The sequence below is a fragment of the Populus alba genome, chromosome 1, assembly GCF_005239225.2.
Source record: "Populus alba chromosome 1, ASM523922v2, whole genome shotgun sequence".
NCBI classification, from domain to species: Eukaryota; Viridiplantae; Streptophyta; class Magnoliopsida; order Malpighiales; family Salicaceae; genus Populus; species Populus alba.
Genome location: NC_133284.1, coordinates 3,976,716 through 3,998,680, shown reverse-complemented (window position 1 = coordinate 3,998,680; position 21,965 = coordinate 3,976,716). Strand labels below are relative to the sequence as shown.

Here is a 21,965-nt window from a genome sequence, read left to right as displayed (position 1 = left end):
TTATAATAAAATTTTTGAATAATCTGATTAATTTGTTCACCCTCTATGATCATACGTAGTCAATGGAAGACAACTATTATCATCGTGGCATTAAATTAAAGTCGGTCCGGCTCTGCCCTTGATTCGGCAAGAGATATCAGGAGGATTTTAAGAGGAGTTTTGACTTTGGGTCAGGTTCGTCCTTGTCCTAGTTAAATCAATTCCTACTTAGGTATTAGGCACCGAAAGCAATCCTTGGGTCGGAAAATAAGATCAGATTAACCCTACTATATTCTGAAATTGGACGTCATGAAATGGGAGTTGTTTGGCTAGTTAGTTGACCTGTCTTACAACTATTGGCCATGCAAGAAGTAGCTCGGTTATGGGTGAAAATGATGGTTTCACACAACTTCTACTTTTGTTTTTAGGTGTTTTTTTAAGAGCTTTTTTGGTTTCAAAAAACTATTAAATTATTTTTTTTTGATATTTTCTATGATTTTAATGTATTGATATAAAAAAAATAATATAAAAAAAACTCATTCTAATATATTTTTAAATAAAAAATTATTTTGAAAAAACACCTTATATCATAATCTTAGCATTTAAAGCTTATGGTGTTCAACTGCAAGTGTATATCCTCCAGTATACCCAAATTTACACTATTTCATTTGGAGATAATTTCAATTAAAGAGATTATCTTAAATAGTATTTGTATTTTAATTATAAAACCTACTAAGCCTGGTAGATGAGCCCAGAAACCAGGAGTTTAATTTAGATTGGATTAGTTGAAAAGCTTTTTAAAAAATTAAATTAATCTAGGTTAATCTGTTTACCAGCTATCCAAACTTTAAGTTAGACTAATGTCAAATCTTATAACTAGAACAAGAAAAATTGGGATTTTAAAACCCCTTGAAACAAATATGCTATCCACTGCCAGTCGAGCATAATCCCTTAATTCCAAACACGCAATTGATTAAATTTATGTTATTCCTGCCCCGAGTCGAGACTATGTAATTAATTATTCCTATAGTTCCCTCAACTATATACAACACTTTCCCCCATCTTTCTACATTAAAAAAAGGCTGCTCTAATTCTTGTTTTAAGACTATTTTCCAATTTTTTTGAATTTACAAATCTTTAAATATTTTTCACGAGGGCCTTTTAGCATAGTTGAAATATTTAAAAAAATTGAGTTTTTGTATCAAAATCATGCTAATAATATTTTTTTCATTTTAAAAAAATTATTTTTGACATTAGCACATCAAAATAATTTGAAAACAATAATAATATATTAATTTGAAATAAATAAAAAATTAAAAAAAATTTAAATTTTTTTTTTTAAAATACATAAACAAATAAATTATACTAAACTCTTGAGTCGAGATATCACCCAAGTTTTGCTTATGCTAGACTCTCGAGTCGAGTCAGCAAGTTACGGAGTTGTTGATAACTATGCTTTTTACATGAAGTGGAGATCTTGGGAATTTTTGGAGTTAGAGAAGGATCGAGACACCCATCATCAACCTCTGGGACTCTGCTCCTGCAATTTTGCACTAATCTAGCCAAGGTTAAATGAAGCTGCTCTGCAGTAGCTGACCCAAGTTCTTTCAGAATTGATTTTCTTTTACAGTGCAAAACTAGGGCTTTAGATGACACCCCGGCCCATAAAACTGGGGATCAACTACAGCTTTCGATGCCAAATGGTTTTTACTAGCAGAAACAGCTTTGGTTACTGAGAGTTTATTTCATCAATATTCATATGTTTTCTAGAAATATTACTGCACATTGTTTACATTAATGCATGGAGTTCATGAACACAATTCAATAGTTAGACAGCAAAACTTAAATGGAATTTACATTGAAATCTAAAAGGCTCAGATATCAACAAGTTAATCAAATTGTTCATTAGATAACTATCACTAGAACATCAACTCTTTTCGGTTATGCTTTTGTCGGAATCCAAAGCACATGCAAGAAGCAAAAAGTAGGAACTAAATTTTTTGAGGTTGAACTGCAACAAGATGTTGTCAGCTTGCAGTTACATCGAGCAACAAAGTTTCGAGTCAATGGATGCCAAACATATGCAAAATGCTTGGTAACCTGTTAGAGGATATCTGCAAAAGAAAGATATATAAGAGTGTTCATTATTTTTTCAATTTCCTCCATAGAAGATAAAAGACTTCTCCAAGTGCTTCGATGGATTTCGCGTCACTGGAAAGAAATGGATCTGCATAGTTCGTACCTGAAATCCATAACAAACTTCGACTTCCCTACCCTTCCAAGTTGTAAAATTGTCTGCTTTCCATTTTCCTGTGAAAATCGCAGCGTCAGCTATCAGAATCCAAACACACAGGAATTGGATGTTATTTTATAACGCTTTATTCCAACATATAATTTTCAAGATGAAATTCACGATACCTCCAATGTTAGCTGGAAGTTCTTCACTGAGCTTTGGATTCTAAGCCCAGCTCTTCCTCTATCTCTGAAGTCTAACTCGTACTGCTTTGACATCTGGAGAATTAAAAAAAAATAATCAAATCAATGAGCAAAAATGAAGTCCAAAAGTTCGTCTTCTATAGCGCACAATAAACAATCTGAACTCTCACATTATTGTATCGTGGAGTCCTTGAGCATAGCTTATGTACTTTATCCATTTTCCCCTCCCAGTCCCTAGCCAAACCATTAACATGTTGCATCTACGACAGAAGAAGAATGAAATGATTATCCCATTTTGCAAGGCTTCATGGAATCGAAAAATAGAGAGTGAAAATGTCAGCAGAATTTCAAATATACGTGTTCACATTCATATAGAGGTGAGGACTCTTAACATTTCAGAATCTCCTGAACTCACCAGGGTTGTATTCTTTAGCTGCATGGATTGGTGTTTTGGTACATATGCCTTCATGCTTCTGTAACTTCCAGTCCAAGTGGCTATGGTAGGCTTGAATCTACAGAAACATAGGGAAATATATAACAACTAGTGGAGAGGAAACAGAACACAGAAAGTGAGTGAGAGCGAGGGTATGCCTTACGTAACAACTGCCAGAAGTAGATTGCCCCTTTTGGAGTTGACAGTACCACCCTGCAAACAACAAGCACATTGCCAGCCATTTTAGTGAATAAATTATCAAACAGATCTTTTGTTCTAATTGATTTAGGAATATCTGATATCTTAGATACTATAGGAAAAGTGATTCAGGAAATTTGCGAGGTCTGAAGGAATCGAACCTGATCCCATATGTGATACTTGGAACCCATGAGGTTTGCTGTTACGTTTCCTACAAAGCTATCATCTGAACTAGAAAAAACTCCCTTCAAATTCTGAGCTATAGTGAACTCTGACTTTCCATTACGCCTCTTATGGTGAGCTATTGCTAGTTTCCGATCCTGTCGACCATGCCCTTCCTGTAGTTTTGATATTCAAAATCAAAGTTCCAAGCATGAAATTTTAATCATAATTTTAGATTTTAGCAGTGGCAAACAGAATTAATTAGTGTCATTTTGTTTATAAATTATAGTAGAAAGCCTTGCTCTTCCCTAATAAGAACACAGCCATAGTTCCTCAAATTAGCTGTGCACTGCAGATGCTATATTTGTGTGTGAAATAAGTTAAGCAGGAATGCAGAAGCTATAAATCCCAAATCCTAATTAAGATAATCTTAGTACTCCAAATCGCAATATCTTGATTTCAATTTTGCGAAAACATTATAAATTGCAGAATTATAGCATTCAGAATCTACCGTTTGCAATTGCTTACCAATAACATCACCGATAATTGACAGGAGTATATGATGCGCATACTAATGTTGAAATGAACACTCAGCATAGTCCATCAAACACACCACCTCCAGAACACATCTAGGACCCTGAGTAATATGAGACTCACGTGGAAGGTTTTAGGATTCAATCTATTCAATTGTTGGTATAATGAGGAGAAATTGTCAGTTTAAATCAATCTGTTGCTTCAGAAAAAAGGCAAAATCCTTTTTAACTGAGCAAAGTTAATCAATTGCCACTTACAATCTCTGATCCTCAGCCTTTTATCAAGATTCAACAGAACAAGTCCCCCATTTGGGAGTGTTACACAGAAGGTGTTGTCCAGCCCCTTGAAGCATAAAGGATGCTTTCGAGACTGCGCAGCACTTGCTATGCAGCAATCCCAAACAAAGCTTAAATCTTAGTCCTAAACTAGTTGGATGTGTCTATATTTTCTTGTATTTTACTTGTTTTGAACCAAAACTACACTTTCCATGAATTATTGTGATAACAAGTTCTTTTCACTACTTCAACCTCCATCTCGTGATGTACTTGCCAAGAGTGTTACTGGAAATAATTGAAATCACTAGATTTATGTCTAAACGAAATTTCCATAAGACCATGCATGACAACCTTCACAAGTATTATAATTGTTGAACACTCCATACCACATTCTTGAGAAGCTCTTCCAATTCTATTTGTTTCGGACAACCTTTTATGAAATGCAACTACATCTAGACTGTTGGTGACATGGCTCATTTTCTTGGAGTAGTGGCTAAGAAAAATGGTGTGATGATTTAGGAAGAGTGAAGGTAGACATCGAGTTTGTTCTCCTTACTCACCAAGCGATTGAGTATTATATATAGATGAGAAGAAACGTGGTTTTAGGTGGTGCAAAAACACAACCGTTGAGAGGTTTTTCTTTGAACAAGAATGGGTGTACAGAAGGCTCTGAAATTTAGATTTTATCATAAAAATGAAAATCATATTCTTTAATTAATTTTCTATTAAAAAGCTGTTTGGGAATGAGGTTCTTACCGTGTAACCCGTGTTTTCAAATAAAAAACATTATTTTTAAATTTTTAAAAATTAATTTTGATATTTTTGATTTGAAAACACGAGTTGCATTGCTTACTTAGGCAACCTCATTCCTTACACCGAGACTAAATAAGTGTTACTCTCGGTATAGTAGCCAAAACTTGGTGAGCAAGGAGAAATAAACGAACAATTCAATCAATTTGGTAGCTATTTCACTCGTTTTAGCCCATCCACTAATTTACCTGGCCACTACTTTAAAAAAAAAAAAAAAAAAATCACATCATCAACAAGAATATACTTAGAAATTTGACATATTTACCTGTCACGACTGCCCCTTTTGGACCATCCATAGCCACATATGCTAGTGGGACTCAATAGCATGTATGAATTATAGAAAATCAAATAGATCATTCGCGACAAGCACAGTTTGGGTCATATTTGCTAAGAATCAACATTTCACATGGTGAGCTTTCACCAAATAATTATCAAATTTTAACAAAACTAACCCATATGTTTGGATTTGTAAGGTATAGAATGGTTTAATCTATTCGTTCACTTTACAATGTTTAAAAAAGAATATTTAATCTATTCCTCAAATAATGAAAACAGGTAGCACAAATGACTCACATACATTGGTTTGTACCAAACATACGAGTTCATCATAAAACTCCAATTCAACTCCAAGACTGTTCGAAACAGGTCAGGAACAGGAAAGGCATGTACAAATAATAATGATTGGATTGCCAATAGTAAGATTGGAAATTCCAAGGAAATGAAGTATTATATTAACCAACTGTTAGGGGCTACAGCACCTATCACGAATGTACTATCTAAACCATTCATAATCCACACATGCTGGTAGATCCCATGATGCATGTAAGGCTATAGACGGTTGATGTGGCATTCACAACAGGCTCAGCAGCTCTTAGCACCACCCATTATATTATATCTCCCTTTATTTGTAAGATTAAGATTCTACTTGAGTTGATTTCAAATAAAATTAAACTATAAATCTTATCTGAAATTAGAATCAGAATCTTATTCCTATTCTATTCCAAATCCTAGACGAACCAAATGCCACGAAAAAGACTCACTCTAAAATGGAACTTCAATGTGAGCACTGGCAACATTAGTTCAAATTATTATCACCAGTTCAGACAAGAAAAATCAAACTATATACAAGTAACAGAACAGCTTACATTGGTATAGAGTGAGTACAATGTACCCCCATCTAACCCTTCTGGCGATGCTTCCTTCATAATAACACAAGTACATCTCCCTACGTCCAGTGGCAATGGCCTGCACAACAATGCCCTGAAACCCAAACCCACATTACCAAATTTATGCATCAAAATCAGAAAGGAAAAGAAAAGATTAAAATAAAAAGAACACAGAACACAAACATGAAGTGAAAAAGAAAAAATGTTAAAGACCTGTTAGGCAATGCAGACCAAGAAGAAGCTGGAGCAGCCTCAGAATCTGAATAGTCCCAAATATTGACAGAATTTGACTTCTCAGACTCAGCAGAGTCCCAAATTCTAGACTTAAAAACCTTTTCAGGCTCATTCATTTGCATACATAACTGTAAAGAAGAAGGCTTTAAGACTCTTCCGGTGGACAAAGACTTCATATTGGATAACTGTGGCTTTGGCAAAACAGAGAGAGAACCATTTGTGGACAAAGGTTTTGAGTTGTTGGGCACTGCATTTTCTTTGTCAACACCACCAAACATGGCAGTGTTATCAATGTTCTCTTTGTTGTCAGTGAACGATTTTGTAAGGAGGTCACCTTCACTGCAAGTATGATGGTGTTTGGAGTCAGTGAGGGGATTAACATAAACGGAGTTGTATGAAGATTGGTTTGGCAATGAGGGTTTTCTGAAACCAGCCATACTTCGGTATAGAAACAGAGAAAGATTCCAACTTTGTTAATTTTAAGAGGGTTTATAGGTGAGTCTTTAATGGGAGTGGATTTGAATTCTGAATGTTGGTTTGGTTTTGGGAAAGATTTATATAACTGGGATTCTTTTGCTTTCTTGGAAACTGTGAGAGATTTGAATGAAGTTGCAGAAGGGAGGTAGGATCTTCAAGGAGATGAAATTTATGGTTTGGTTTCCAAAGAGTTTGGCTTTTATAGTAAAAATCGAGCTTATGTCACTTCATGGGTTTTTGGTGCTTAATCTAAAGTCCTGTTTTGCCATGTCTGCAAATAGTAATGGGAACATACGATGCAGCAAGAGCAGAGTGGGTGAAATTTGAATTTGGGGTTTAGGTTTTGCCGAGGTAGGACAATTTATTTGGTTGTTTGATGCAATTTATTGGATTTGGAAAAAATAGGATTTGAATTTGAAAAGGCATGGATAACTGTGCTGAGGGATTTTTTTGTGTGCTTTGGTTTGGTGGGCTTAACGGTAACTATATTTGAATTATGTTGTGGATTTATGTGTGTGTCCTATAGTGAGAATGAGTAAATTTTTGAGGTTTGACCAGATAAAGAAATTAGGTTGGACGAGGGGCGAGAAGTGGGACCTACCTAGGTTTGAATAATATTCCTGTTGTCAAGTGCGAGCCAACAAGATTTAAATTTGCTCGGAATTTTAGGTGGTGGTCACCACGGGGGCTCCATGTGTACATGACACGGGACTATATTGCGGTTTATTTTTGTGGTGTTAAAATATTTTTGTAAAAACTTATTTTAAAAAACTTATGTTTTTAGTATTTTTAAATTATTTTAATGTGTTGAATTTAAAAATAAATTTTAAAAAATAAAAAAATATATATTATTTCAATGCATTTCTAAACAAAAAGCATTTTAAAAAATAATCATTACCACAATATCAAACATGCTCTCTACATCGGGGATATCCATTTCCATTAATGTGTGTTTGATAATAAAGTGTATGATATTTTTATAAAAATTATTAAAATAATATTTTTCAGATTTATGTTTTATTTTTAATATTAGAATATTAAAATTATCAAAAATATTTTAAAAAACATTAATTTTATGATTTTTTATAGGGGTATTTATAGATATAGTTAAATAAGCTTTAAACCTATAATTATATCTAACCCAACTTCTAATATTTTTTAAATTATAAACCTAACCCATTCAAAGAAATTTTGGACTCGAGTAGGTTTGATATATGAAGATGAACTAATTGTTTGTATGAAAATTATAAATACTCACGAGTTAAACTTATATCGCTAATTTTCATATGTTGAGTTTAATTATAACAAAGATTTGAATTCAATAAATAAGTCCAAAACCTAATTTTGATATGGTGTAAAATAATTATTTGACTATTTTATATTAGAATTGTTAGAAGTGGTGGAAAGTAATTAAGTTTAAACATTTTTTTTAACTAAAATACATTTAATGAGCTATATGGGGTATATAGGTTGAGTTAGATAAATTGAATTTAAAAAATTCTAACTAATAATATTTATTTTTTAGATTTTTTTACCTGAAACAAATAAGTATGCTATTTTTCTTCTTCAACTTATTTACTTTATAAAATACATTTTAGTCATCACCTTGATCATATAGAAGATGTTAACTAACTTATTATGAACTTCAATGCACCAAACATTTTTAACGTATATAAAATTAATTTGAATATATAAATTAATAGTATATAATTAACAAAAAAAAAAAAAAGCATTAGCTTTTCACTTCATTGTAACATATGAGAGGAAACATTGAGGATCCACATCGTGTTTTTTTTTTTTTTTTTTTTTTTTTTTTTTTTTTTTTCTGGTTCCTTAATTTTTTTAGTAGCTTAATTTTTTTTATTTAATCATTTTATATTAGATTAATTTAGCGCTGGACTTTGTGATTTGTTTCTTGTAGCTTGATATTTGATACTTACAGTATTGAGAAATAAAACCGACTCTCAATTGATGCTCAAGTTCATAAAATTAAATGAAGTTAAATTGAATTAAAACAAATAAAGATATGAGACTAAATTTTAACACTAGATACATGCTAAACCCCTTTTTCTAGCAAACATTGGGAACTAAATTGCACGAGTAGGGGAAAGACTCACCCTTTCTTTTTTTGGTTCCTTGATGTTTTTTTTTTTTTAATTTGATTATTCCACATTTAGTTTATTTGGGATTGTACTTTATAGTTTTTTTTGGTTGCCTAGATATAGAGATCCTATAATGTTGAGGAAGAATTCTAACAAGTGTTTAATGCTCAATTTTACAGATAAAATTTAATTTAATTGATCTAAAATAATTAAGGTTTTGGGATAAAGTTTGAAACAAAAAAAAACCTTTTAAATGATCGAAAATGACAGGCAAGACAACTTGGATGACATGTGTGGGTGAAGTTGTTATACTTGAACTAAATGCGTGTCTTTTTGCGGTGGCAGAACACTGTTGTCCGTGATTGTGTTGGAAGCAGCATGGCTAACTCCAGAACATGTGTGACGCATGTCGATGGGAAAGCTATGATGAGACTCCAACAACCTTTTCTTTCTTCTCCTTTCTCTTTTCTCTGTCATCTCCTCAAGATTCGTGATGGCATGCCAAAACTGAATGTTTTATCATTTTGTTTTTGCGTCAGATTTGATTCTCATTCTTTTGTTTGTTATTTTTGGTTTTGGGTTCTTTTTAAAAAAAATTATTTATGGAGTCCACAATGAACTGTTTTTTATTTTTTTTTTATTTTTGTAATCAAACTTTTTCCTCATCAATTGCACCCTTCCATGGATAAATTGAAGGCTAATTACTTCGATTTTATTGAGGAATGATATAATTGAAAGACAAGAGACCAATATGAAAAACACAAAGGAACTAAATGGTTGTTTCAAAATTGCCTAAAAAAGTTTACCATGATCCTCTTAGTTTGCAGCATACCCATTTTCCATCCTTTTAGTTTTTCACAATGCACTTTTGGTCCAAAAACTTTATTTCTCTTATTGTTTTGTCTCTGGTTTGAAATAAGAGAGAGATTCATCTAATTCTAGTGGTCAAGAAAAAAAATATCAATTGAAAATAATTTTGACCATTAAAATAGTTGATCTTAGTGTTTGCAAGTTTTATTTGATGAACATAGTTCTATTAAAGTGTTATTAGATCTAACCTTAGGAGGTTTGTGGGTTTTAGTTTATATATATATATATATATATATATATATATATATATATATATATATATATATATATATGTATAGGTGTTTTTTTTGGATTAAGAATTGAGTTTCATAATTTATTTTTATTTCCTTTCTATGGAGTTATTGAGGTCTCAAATTAACATTTCGATATTGTGTTGATGTTTAGTTTTATGAGCAACTATTTTTTCTTCGTATGATTAAATATAAAATAGTCTAAAAAAAATTAAAACCTGATTGAGTCCATGACCAAAGTTATTGGTTAGGCGAGTTAGGCCACGAAACCTGGATTAATCTAATAGGTTATCATCTAAATATTTTTAAGAGAAAATTATCCCTAACATCCTATAGTTTGGTTGAAATTGCACTTGCCACTATGTTTTGAAAAATTATACATAGCAACCTAAATTTTGGTGTTTGTGTGTGTAACAATTTATATTCTCTACCTAGCATGTCCAAAAAAAAAATTAAAAAAAATTGTATGATTACTTACAAGTTTTCTATTATTTTTCATTTAATGACTAAAGAGCCCTTGTTTCACTAAAATTATGAAAATACCATAAAGTTAAAATACTATTATGTTATATCTAGTGTTAGAATTGCAAAATTAGCATAACTACAAGATTGTTATTTTATTTTGGATTTTTATCAAATATGTGGTGTACAATAAGACACATAATTAACTTAAGATTAAAGTAATCTACAAACTAATCTAGCTAGAAAAATCAGATGGGCAGCCTACATCTGTTCACTACTTGCCAATAATTAAAAAAAGAGTTACAGATACACATTCAAGAATCATGCAAATGCGTAAGAAGAAATGATAGAAATTTAGAAAGGTTTTCTAATGTAAGAACATGTAGATTAAAACAGGTGAGAGTAGAGAGAAAATTTAAGCTTTTAAAGAAAATGCTATGCTAAAATTTTTTCTTTCTTATACCACAAAGTCTAAGATTCACCCATTGACCAACAATACAAAATAACATTAATAGGACAATAATGCTTTCAAATCATCATGTAATCCCTTTAAACTAACTTTTTTTACCGCGACCTACTAGGTGCCTATTTAGGGTTGCAATCACATAAGCATATGTTTACAATACTATTACTTTTCAAACTACAACTCTAGATGGGAATATGTTTTTGCGTTTCAAAAGCATTTTTGAAAAAAAATAATTTTTTTTTACTTCAAATTAATATTTTTTTTTGGTATTTTCAGATCATTTTGATGTTCTGATGTCAAAAATGATTTTTAAAAAATAATAAAAAATTATTTTGATGTATTTCCGAATGAAAAACACTTTGAAAAACAACCGCAACCATACTTTTAAACACTCTGTTTAAATCACATTTTATCTTAGCTAAGTGTATGTTTGTTTTTGGTATTGTGTTTGTTTTTAGTAGTGAATCCATCACTAAAAGCAAAATACACAAAAGAACAACCATGAATTTGCTACTTTGCTGTTGTGTATTTTTTTTCTTTTTTAATTTTGTTGTCGAGGGTTATACCCCACAACAAGCAAAAGCAGAAACTAAAATAAACACTCCTTAAGAAAAAATGGTGGTACGTAGTTCGTAAATTGGGCAATACTGAGTGGGGTGTAATAGCAAGAGCAATTTCTTAGATTTATTTTTCTTTATCGAAAGCCCCCTTCTCTTTAATAAAAAGGACACTCCATGGATATAGTCGGTAGGATTATATTTACTAGCTAAACCTAGCTTTAATGCTCTATGACAAAGCCTTTTTTTTTTTTTTTTTATCTAGCTCAATAGTAAAGCAAAATATCCTTACCCAGTAGTAAGACTAAGATCCACCACTTTATTTCCATAAATAAATTTTTACTTAGAATATTTGTTTCTCAATTTAATTCTCTAAAACCCACCTCAAAATTTAAAGACCCAAATCCTACAATAAATCAATTTGAAAATGTGTGAGATTCCATTACCTCGTACAGACAACCGTGATGAAACATGAGTTTGTGCGATAAATCAATTTGAATATGTATTTTATTGTTTAAGTTGAAAGAAATCACTGGATCTACATTGTTTATTGAAGAAAGAGAAAGTCAGAGAGAGTAGGTGAAATGATAATATATATGGGGTCCTATGGTCATTTCATCATATTTGAATTTTTCCTTTGACCTAGGTTGCAAAGTGTAAATTTTCAAAACTATGTAAATAAGTGTCATTTCAACCAAACTATATAATGTCAGGGGTAATTTCCCTTATTTTTTAAAAACAATTATGTCACATTGGAATTTATACTTAACCTAAAACACATTTTTATCAATCATTTGACTTGCTTTTAAACTTGTTAAGTTGTTTATATCACATCATGTCATGACAACTTCAAAACAATTTGATTTGGAACATGGACTAGGTATGAAGATAGGTCGGGAGATTTTAATATTGATCTATTGGCAACCAAAAGTTTATCCCAGTACTTGGATATTGATAAACCTTTTTGTAACGGGTCTAAAAAACCTTTATGACTCTCCTTCCTTGGGTACGTCCAAGGAAATGAGTATGTCCCTAGTGGGGGTTTGATAGTGTGCCAAGCCTCGGTACACTAGGCCTAGCGTCATTTATAACCTAGATGCTTTTGGGTTTAGTAGCGTACCAGTCTTTGGCATGCTCATTAGAATCCACATCCTCTATTGGAACGTCTAAAAGAATGACCACCCTTTCTTGGCACACCCAAGAGAGTGAGGTAATGTGAGTCTAGCAAAAATACCAGACCCAAGACATTTGGATTTGATAGCCTGCGAAGTCCAAGGTAATGTGGATTTAGTAAAAATATCATATTCAAGGCATTTGGACTTGGCAGTCCACCAAGTCCAAGGTAACGTGGGTTTGACAAACATGCTAGACCTAAGGTATTTGGATGTGGCAGCCAACCAAGTACAAGGTAATGTAGGTCTAGCAAACATGCCAGAACCAAGACACTTGAACATGGCAGTCTGCCAAGTCCAACGCACTTTGATTTAGCAAACAACCAAGTCCAAGACAAAGTTGGAGTAGCAAACATGCCACCCCTCAAGACACTTGGATTTAGCAGTTAGCCAAGTCTAAGGCAACAATAATCTTTTCTTGGGTATGCCCAAGGAAATAACCATCCTCCCTTGGGTCTAACCTTAGAAAGAATTCAGCCTCCATGAGTTTAGCTACATTTGACGTCTTGGACCTTAATCTTCCTACACCTTTTAGGTGTATAAAAGTCCTTCAAGGACTCAACATATTCCCATCGAACATTAATATAGATGCAATTGATATTTATCTCTCATTAAATGCTATTAGAGTGAGATCACATCTTTTTTGGGTGTATAAAAGTCCTCCAAAGACCCATCATATTCCCATTAAATATTAATACAAATGTAAGGGATATTTATCCATTATTAAATACTATTATGGTAATTACACTGCAGGCTCTTCTCTTCACAAAAAGATAAGACTCATGAGCTATAAATACATTTCGAAACCTTCAGAACAAATGTGCACAATTTTTATTCTTTATTGCATATATATTTTTAGAGCATCTCTCTCTAAAATATTATTTTATTTTTTTCCTCTCTAAAAAAATTACTTATTTGAGCATTGAAGAGTTCTTATCTCTACCAATAGAAACCTTTTGCAAGTACTAACTGCAAGCCACTTTAGTTCAAGAGAATAAATGAGATGGTTAAAAACAATCAATCAATTAATTATTCAATTAAGATTTTTAATTATTCAATTCAAAAATCTTATTGGGTAGTTGAATTTCTGAAAACTCATTATTTTTAGTGCAGAAAGAAAAATATTAGATATTCTTTTTCTGGTGTAAAAAGAAATATTGGGTGTGGCTCATGACGTTAGCACGGGCCCGTTATATATATAAAAGTAGTGGAGTATCCAAGTAGCCTTTATGTTTTCATAATTAGTCGTTACACTTTTTTTATGAACAAGAACCCTTTTATTTTTCATTTTATATTTACAAGTAGTAGTGGAGTACCACTGAATCTTTCTAGGTTTTCATAATTAATCTTTATATGGCTTTATGAACGAGAACCCCCCTTTTTCTTAAAATAAAATAAAATCAAGGCCTGTTGATCCACAAGAATCATTTTACACAAGCTATCTAAGGCGATATATGACATTGGTTCAAGAACAAAAAAAAAATGTCAACTTCTTCTTTCATTAGTTAACGTACAAGATGCATCTTAGTGTTTATCTAAATTATTATTTTTTAAATCCTGTCTTGTTTTGTGCCGATTCTAATTACTTTGTTTAATTATGAATGTTACTTTATAATTTCAATATTGACAAGTCCATTGTCCGCTCTTGTTTAATTAACCCTAATATTGCATACGCTATCACCCTAGGATCTAACCACATGGATGGTGGATATGAACCCTCTTTTTCATGAACTACACTATAAATAGCATGCCAGACCTGATATTCAATCATCCCCGAGTTGAGTTAGCTTCAGAAAATTCATTTTCCAAGTAGCCCTTTATCCTATTTTTCCTATAGAAGATGTCTGGATCAGGTTGTAGCTGTGGATCTGACTGCAAGTGCGGCAGTGGCTGCAAGTAATTGCTATTTCTTTTCTTTAAAAGCTTTTGCCTAGAAACATCCAGTCATGGAGCATATTAGTTACTTGATTTCTTATTTTATTTATTTCCTTGCTCTTCTGGAGACTATATTCTGACATCTACCTTTCTGTTTTCGTGATTTCCTTGGCAGATGTGGCATGTACCCTGACCTAGGTATCTCAGAAAGCACCACAACTGAGACAATCATTGCAGGTTTTGCACCAGTTCAGATGTAAGTGTCGCTGAGTTGAAATACTGTAACTAGCTCCAGATAAAAAGGAATTTAACTGATTTGCTACTGCTGTTGCAGGTTCTATGAGAGGTCGGAGATGAACTTTGGTGCTGAGAATGGCTGCAAGTGTGGATCAAGCTGCACCTGTGATCCATGCTCTTGCAAATGAGAAAATTTGGGCATGGCTCCGGCGAAGCAGTTATTGTATGCTATAATAAAACAGGTGGTCAGTCCATGTATGTATGATGGTGTTTGCTGTAAATTAATAAAACAGCAAAGGGTTCCTCAAAATCATCTGGAGGATTTCATTTGCTGCTGTAGCTTGATGGCTACTGATCTTTGTCTTGTGTGTGTGTCACTGTTTTATTGGCTTCAACTTTCAAGATGATTGAATGAAAAATGCTTGATTACTTCGTGCTTTAATAGTGTGCAAACCTTTTCTTCTCCTTTTTACCTGCAAATCATTGACTTTTCATTTGCTTTGACAATGTTCGATGATTTGGCCATTCCTAATGCTTTTTGATTAGTTTTAACGAGTTTGGTGCTGTGATAACATATTATATATATATATATATATAATCATATTTTTCTTTCTTGATTTGAAGAATGATCTAAAAAAGTAAATCAAGTAAGTGTTATACTTGATTAATCAATTAAAAATCTAGCCAGATGAAGTTCTGAAGAGTTTTTTTTTTTTTTTTGGATAAATCTATTAATCCAGGTTTTACAACTATATAAACAACAACTAGAATCCAACATCGCTACGAAAAGGTGCTTAATTTTCGCTACGAAAAGGTGCTTAATTTGTAAATCTCATGTTAGTTAATTTTTGTATTTGTTAGTTTGAATAGGTCGCGTTCATAGTGTACATGTCATTTGGGATAATTTTTGTATTTGTTAGTTTGAATTAGTCACGTTAACACAAAACAAATAATTTTAAAAAAATATAGCTATTTAATCTAGAAGAGTTTGTAATTTAAATCATAAATTTAATTAGTTAAGTTCATAAAACATAAATCGATATAATATGTGATTGTTTTAATATGTTTTTTTAAATATAAATTAAAATATTCTTTTTTAGTAATTTAACTATATTTTTTATTAATCATCCTGCTTGTCTTCAAACTTACCTCATTGAATATCACCATTTTTTCCCCTCAAAGCTGCCGTCAGTTGAGAGAAAGCAAGATTAGTGTTTTATACTGCCACGAAAAGACGAGGATAAAGACACCAGAGCAGTAGTATGAGTAGCTCAAAAACTGCCTGAGTTAAAATATTAAAATAAATACATTTTCAAATCCACTTCCTAAAATATCAATACACATAACACCCTCTTGAACTTAAATTCAACAAAAAAAAAATCCAATAAATTCACCACAAATGAGCTATAAAGATTAACTTTTTTTAGAAATCACACTGTCATATATAAGTACCTAGATATAAAATATGAACTGATTGGGGTTAAAAAAATTAATACAATTTAATCCAATAAAAAATCAAGATCGACTCATGACTTGAAATAAAATTAACCAACTAAAAAACCCGTTAGATATTTTATTCATATTCTTTTCTAAAATAATATAAAAAAATTAAAATAATTGAAGTTGATATTTTTCCGATAAGAAACCATCCCTACCCCAAGTTAACCCTAGCTTAGGATTTATAACTGTGGCATTAAATATAGATTCAAGACCTTACATGTAAAATAAATCGAACCTTTGAGGTTCTCTCTCACGTCAAACTTTTTTAATTCCAAGAGAATTATGCCCACAAAATACCTTATAAATGCATCAATTTAGATAAGGAAAACTTGTCCACAGATGAATTAAAATATACATATTTTTAAAATGGATCATAAAAAAAAAATGATACATCAATAAAAACTGAGGTGGTGATGTAAAAATAAAAAAAAACAGAAAAACAAAATAAAATCAGAAGATCCATACGGGATAAAGGGTTTTAAATTTGTATAGCAGGTCTCGAGTTCGAGTCAAGACGTGTATTTTTTATAAAAACCTGAGATAACTAGAGTTTTACTCGCTCACTTTGGCTCATATAATACATTTTTTTGAAAGGTGAGGTTTCGAATTTAAAAAAAAAATGTATTTTTTTGGATAAATAACTAGAAATTGAGTGGTGATTGCCTCCATGTCACTTTGTGCCTTCGATATTAGAGGGCAGTCACCATAGCCCGAACACTATCCCCACCGCTCTCTTGCACTGCTAATAAACCTTATCACCAAAACACATGGCCCCCACACTCTCATTACTAGCACTACTCTCTATACTCTTCTCTCATTAAACCCAATTCAAAGTTCAATTTTTTAGCACCGAAATCATTAGCAGGACTCAAAAGACTCAAACTTCAGCTATGGCCACAGCCCCAAAGGCTGCCAAGGTGACCCCAGCCGTGATTGTTGGTGTTGGAAGGGTGGGAAGGGCCTTACAAGAAATGGGTAGTGGTCAGGATTTGCTTGTGAAGAGAGGAGAACCGGTGCCGCTTGATTTTGAGGGTCCCATTTTGGTTTGTACAAGAAATGATGATCTTGATGCTGTTCTCGAAGCTACACCCAAGCCTAGATGGAGCGGTATCAATACCTGATTAAATGTTGCTGTTTTGTTTTTATAAAAATGGTCACAGTGCAAATTGTTTTTGCTTTTAGTTTCGTTGATTGAATTATAATATTGTATGCTCTAATTGAACCGAATGGTATTTAGGATTGTTTTGTTTGATTGAGTTGGAAGTTTAATATGTATTGTTTTTGCTTTTAGTTTTGTTGATTGAATTATAATATTGTATGCTCTCATTGAATCGAATTGTATATGGGATTGTTTTGTTTGATTGAATTGGAAGTTTAATATGTCTTATGCCTTTTGAATTGCTTAAATTTTGATCTAAAAAAAAAGAAAGAACAGTTGAGTGACAAAATTTCAGTGTTTTCTTCATCAAGTCGTTGGATTATGCTATTATGGAATTTATTTGATCTGAAACTTTGGATTTTGTAATCTTTGCTATGCATTTTATGGCTTCTGATAAATGGCAGTGAATGATTGGGTGGATGATGACAGTCTAGCAGATTTGGTTTTTTTCCAGAATGGGATGCTGGAGCCATGGTTTCAAAGTAAAGGTCTTGGTGATGCAGACCAAGTGCTGGCATATTTTGCTGTATCAAAGCTTGGAGAACCTCCTACTGATGGAAAGACTGATACCAATCCTGAAGGACTGACTGCAGCATATGGGAAATGGGCATCTGCAGTAGCTGCTAGACTGCATGCTGGAGGGCTGTCCTGTAAGGTAAAGAAAGTTTTCTTAATCTTCATCTAAGGGAATTCATTAAAATCTAAAAAACACAGGGATTGGAGGTTGACACAAATAGGTAAGATCTTCAGGTTTAACTCTGTAATCAAAGATATCTTACATGAAAGGCAAGGTTGGCACTTTGATGGGGTGGGTTTACTGGGTTATTTCTTTTTTGTTTCAGTGTTCAAACTTAGTCCAACGTTCCCTCTTTCCCTTTTAAATTCAGAATTGTGGAATTCACATTCTGATATTAGTATGGCGTATTTACATTTTTATTCATTGTTGCAATCAGGTTCTTGACAAGGAAGCTTTTCAGAAGCAAATGTTAGAGAAGCTGATCTGGATCTCAGCATTCATGCTTGTTGGAGCTCGTCATTCAGGGGCAACTGTTGGTGTCGTGGAGAAAGAATTCCGCTCTGAGGTAAAGCTATCTTTGACAATGGTGTCTATTTAAAGCATCAGAGCTTGAGTTACTGCATATCTTTTGCTAGTGTTTATAGTTTATACTTGGATGATTTAATTTGTTTCATTCATTATTTATTTCTTTAATGCTTTCATTTGATTGCAGCTAATCCGCTGTCTACTTGTTGCTATTTAGTAAAATCCCATTCCCTATTAGTGCTACTTCTTTATGCTTTGTGGACTTTAAGATATAAATCAATTGGATGATGTAATTGTGAAACTAGGTATTTCTTGCACATGATTTTCTGTTTTCTATGTGGTGTGCATATCAAGCAAGTCATGCTCCAACAACTTGGCAAAGAGCTCTTTCCTTTCAGCTCTTCACGAAGCCTCCTCTCCTTTTGCAGACCTTTGCTTCACAAGATTATGATTGTTAAGCTCTTGACTTTGTTCATGCACAATAAAATCTCTAAAATGAATAGATCTGATTGATACTGACATTTGTGTTTCCAGGTGTCTAGCCTTATTACAGAACTTGCTTCTGCAGCAGCTGCAGAAAAAGGAATAGTATTTAAAGAAGCTATCGGGGAAAGATTATGTGCCTATGCACGTGCTGTTGCCCACTTCCCAACAGCTGTTAAGGAGGTACAAGTTTTTGTTAACCTTAGCTTTAAGCTTTTTAGCACAACTTTATCAATTTTGATTGAGTTGGTGGATTCGAACTAGTTTGATAAATATATGTTGGTTAAGAGACTTGAGCCTACTTGGACCTAATAGAAGAGGGTTAAGGGAGGATAAAATTTTCCTTATTTTGCAGCACATCTACTGCAAGAATAAAATAAAATTGCAATCTGCTTCTCACTTGAAAGCTAACTTCTTGCAGTTTAAATGGAGGAATGGCTGGTTCTATTCTCTCTCCGAGAAGGCGGTTTCTGAAGGGAAGCCTGATCCATGCCCCCTACACACATCGTGGCTTAAAGAGTTAAAAGTAGTCTAGGATATGAAACTTTACTTTGTCAATGGACAGGAATGCATGCAATTAAGGCTGTTACTGTTAATGTTTTTTTTTTTTTTTTTTTATTAAAAATGTTCAGATAAGGAAATTGTTGAAATGAAGGCTGCAAATAATAAGAGGGAAAAGAAACTAACTTTCGGGTCCTTACCATAGTCATCATATCCCATCTGGCTAATAACTCAGCCTAGCCTAGGTCAAGAATTGGGCGGGTCGAATAGATAGCGAGATCAATACACTCTCTATAGCCATGATAGGCAAAGCCTCTGATTTTCTTCTTTCTTCTTCTTCTTCTTGTTTTTTTCGTTACCAAAATCGGTGAATAGGGGTACTACTGGTACCCTGCAAACCTCCTAGGAAGCATAGGGCCCATAGTTAACACAGTAGACTGCGTCCCCTTGTGTTAAACCCAAGCACGCTCCATAGGCCATACAGAGAAGAACCATTCCTGGAACCCTATTTTTTTTCCAGCAACGATAGCGATCTTTCTTCTCTTCTCTTCTTCTTTGCAGCAGCCAAACAAGAAAAGAAAAAAAAAAAAAAAACGGTCAAAAAAAGAAACTTGAAAGAATTTTATTGTAACTCAGATGATGGAAGTGTTCGCCCCCCCCTAAAAATTTCAAGCTTGAATCTCTCATTTGTAAACAAAATAAAAATCCAAACCATATGAAAATTGACTAGTAACTCTCAGAACTGTACAATTGACTAGTATACACGAATTTTATATTCATTACTTCCTTGAAAAATTAAATTTGAACCGATCTCTGGAGACCAAGGAACTGGACGACTTTTCAACTATATGCTACTGAAAATCTACATTCCACCGGTGTTTATTTTTTATTTATACTTGCTGGTTTGACCCGGTGAGTCACCAAGAAGGTACAAAGAAACATCTCAATTCTTGCTTTACAGGGATATATGAACTTATTTAGGAGCGATTTGGAATCAAAACTTTCAAAAAGAAAAGAAAAAAGAAGGGCGGAAATGGTTTGGAAATTGGTGTTTCAATTAATGTTGATGATGCTAATGTTTCAACTAGCAGCAGCAGCAGCACCGATCGCAAGGTCTGGTTGTCCAGATCGTTGTGGAGACATCAGCATTCCATACCCCTTCGGAATAGGAAAAGATTGCTGCATGAACGAATGGTTCGCCATAGAATGCAATGCAACTTTCAACCCTGCTAGAGCTTTTATAAGTGGAATGAACATGGAGGTGCTGAATATTTCAGCTGAAAGAGCCACTGTTACTGTCAAAAGTCCAATAATATCCTCGAATTGTACTGGCAGGGAAGATGGTGTAACTCTGAATTTCACTGGAACTCCTTTTGTCTTCTCCAGAAACTATGATGTATTCATCGCAGTAGGTTGTAATACTCAAGCTCTAATGACCGGAATCACGCCAAGTCTCATCGGTTGTGAGTCTACCTGCAGTGACGTAGAGTAAAAATTTCTGCCAGGCTTCACCCCCATCATTCCTTCAGGTTTTCAATCCAAAATTAGAAGCTACAGATGATAATCAAGATAGAGAAGGATGCAAGCTGGCCTTCCTGGTGAACCAGACATGGTTCGAATCGAATGTCAGCGATCCATTCTCGTTGCAATATAGAGATTATGTTCCAGCAGAGCTTGGTTGGACAACGAATGTGAATTCTGATGATCCCGTGCATTGCAGAGGATATTACAATGAGTCTTTTCGATCCGAATGTGTGTGTGGTTGGGGCTATGAGGGCATCCCTTACCTTGGATGCATAGGTAAATACTTTTTTCCTCCAAAAATATTAGTGATGACAGCATTTTGTTTGTTGAGAAAATGATGATTTTTGCTATGGGAATGGTGGCTTGCTAATTTTGTTAGTGATATTTGTCCTAACATTGGATAATCATCTTATTCGTTTTGGATTTTTTCTCTTATTATTTTATTAGATGTGGATGAATGTAAAGAATCAAAGCATTCGTGCCGAGGGTTACTTAAATGTGTAAATACACGGGGGTCTTTCGATTGCGAGATCAATAAACTTTATATAGCCTTGATAGTAAGTCTAAGATTTCTCTCTTCTTCTTCTACTTTCTTGCTGTCGTTGTTCTTGTTGTTTTGCTTACTAGGATGGTAAAACAGAGAAGAAGCTCTTATTTTTGGAGTGAGCCAAAAGATTAAATGTATAAAATTTTAAAATACTAGCTACTAAATCTAGCTTGTTGCTACTCAGCAGTCATATATATATATATATGCTGATGATTGCACATGCCAACAAATTAACTTTTTCTTCGTTGTAAATAATGCAGTTATAGGCGCAGTTGTCCTGGCATTGTCATCGCTGATGGGCATTTGGTGGTTGTATAAACTTGTAAAGAAATGGCAAAAAGATTGAACTCAAAAAGAAATTCTTCAAACGAAACGGTGGGCTATTGTTACAGCAGGAATTACGTGCTGCTGAAGGTTGGGTTCAAAAAACAAAAATATACAGTTCAAAGGAGTTGGAAGTAGCCACTGATCGTTTTAATGTGAATAGAATACTCGGTCAAGGTGGTCAAGGCACAGTTTATAAAGGGATGTTAG

General features: G+C 33.3%; 3 protein-coding genes across 3 annotated transcripts in view; 2 read left to right on the top strand and 1 right to left on the bottom strand.

Annotated features, from left to right (window-relative positions):
• Positions 1-1,754: 1,754 nt before the first annotated feature.
• On the bottom strand, positions 1,755-7,054 carry LOC118033999 (tubby-like protein 8). The gene is made up of 9 exons (XM_035039142.2): positions 6,207-7,054; positions 5,973-6,087; positions 3,208-3,384; positions 3,012-3,061; positions 2,831-2,927; positions 2,586-2,675; positions 2,398-2,490; positions 2,222-2,289; positions 1,755-2,093 (listed from the first exon to the last, which is right to left on the bottom strand). Exons 1-9 carry the CDS (start codon positions 6,662-6,664, stop codon positions 2,018-2,020), a joined length of 1,224 nt encoding a protein of 407 aa, XP_034895033.1. The 5' UTR covers positions 6,665-7,054; the 3' UTR covers positions 1,755-2,017.
• Positions 7,055-14,312: 7,258 nt separating this feature from the next.
• LOC118033998 (metallothionein-like protein type 2) lies at positions 14,313-15,117 on the top strand. Its single transcript, XM_035039141.2, has 3 exons — positions 14,313-14,459; positions 14,614-14,694; positions 14,773-15,117. Exons 1-3 carry the CDS (start codon positions 14,404-14,406, stop codon positions 14,861-14,863), a joined length of 228 nt encoding a protein of 75 aa, XP_034895032.1. The 5' UTR covers positions 14,313-14,403; the 3' UTR covers positions 14,864-15,117.
• Positions 15,118-16,870: 1,753 nt separating this feature from the next.
• Positions 16,871-21,965, top strand: part of LOC118033997 (uncharacterized) — a 5,997-nt gene continuing 902 nt past the window's right edge. Inside the window, 8 exon segments of the mRNA XM_073406446.1 lie at positions 16,871-17,282; positions 17,739-17,989; positions 18,288-18,416; positions 18,731-18,829; positions 18,911-19,042; positions 20,322-20,845; positions 20,847-21,160; positions 21,332-21,441. Of these exon segments, the coding sequence (XP_073262547.1) occupies positions 17,066-17,282; positions 17,739-17,989; positions 18,288-18,416; positions 18,731-18,829; positions 18,911-19,042; positions 20,322-20,845; positions 20,847-21,160; positions 21,332-21,441 (1,776 nt within the window). The 5' untranslated portion in view covers positions 16,871-17,065.

Coding starts and splice junctions, on each gene's coding strand:
- LOC118033999 (XM_035039142.2), bottom strand. CDS start 6,664: ATGGCTGGTTTCAGAAAACCCTCATTGCCAAACCAATCTTCATACAAC. Junction 3,385..5,972: donor TGTACTCACTCTATACCAAT/GTAAGCTGTTCT, acceptor TCAAAACTACAG/GAAGGGCATGGTCGACAGGA. Junction 3,062..3,207: donor AGTATCACATATGGGATCAG/GTTCGATTCCTT, acceptor TGTTGTTTGCAG/GGTGGTACTGTCAACTCCAA.
- LOC118033998 (XM_035039141.2), top strand. CDS start 14,404: ATGTCTGGATCAGGTTGTAGCTGTGGATCTGACTGCAAGTGCGGCAGT. Junction 14,460..14,613: donor AAGTGCGGCAGTGGCTGCAA/GTAATTGCTATT, acceptor TTTCCTTGGCAG/ATGTGGCATGTACCCTGACC. Junction 14,695..14,772: donor GGTTTTGCACCAGTTCAGAT/GTAAGTGTCGCT, acceptor CTGCTGTTGCAG/GTTCTATGAGAGGTCGGAGA.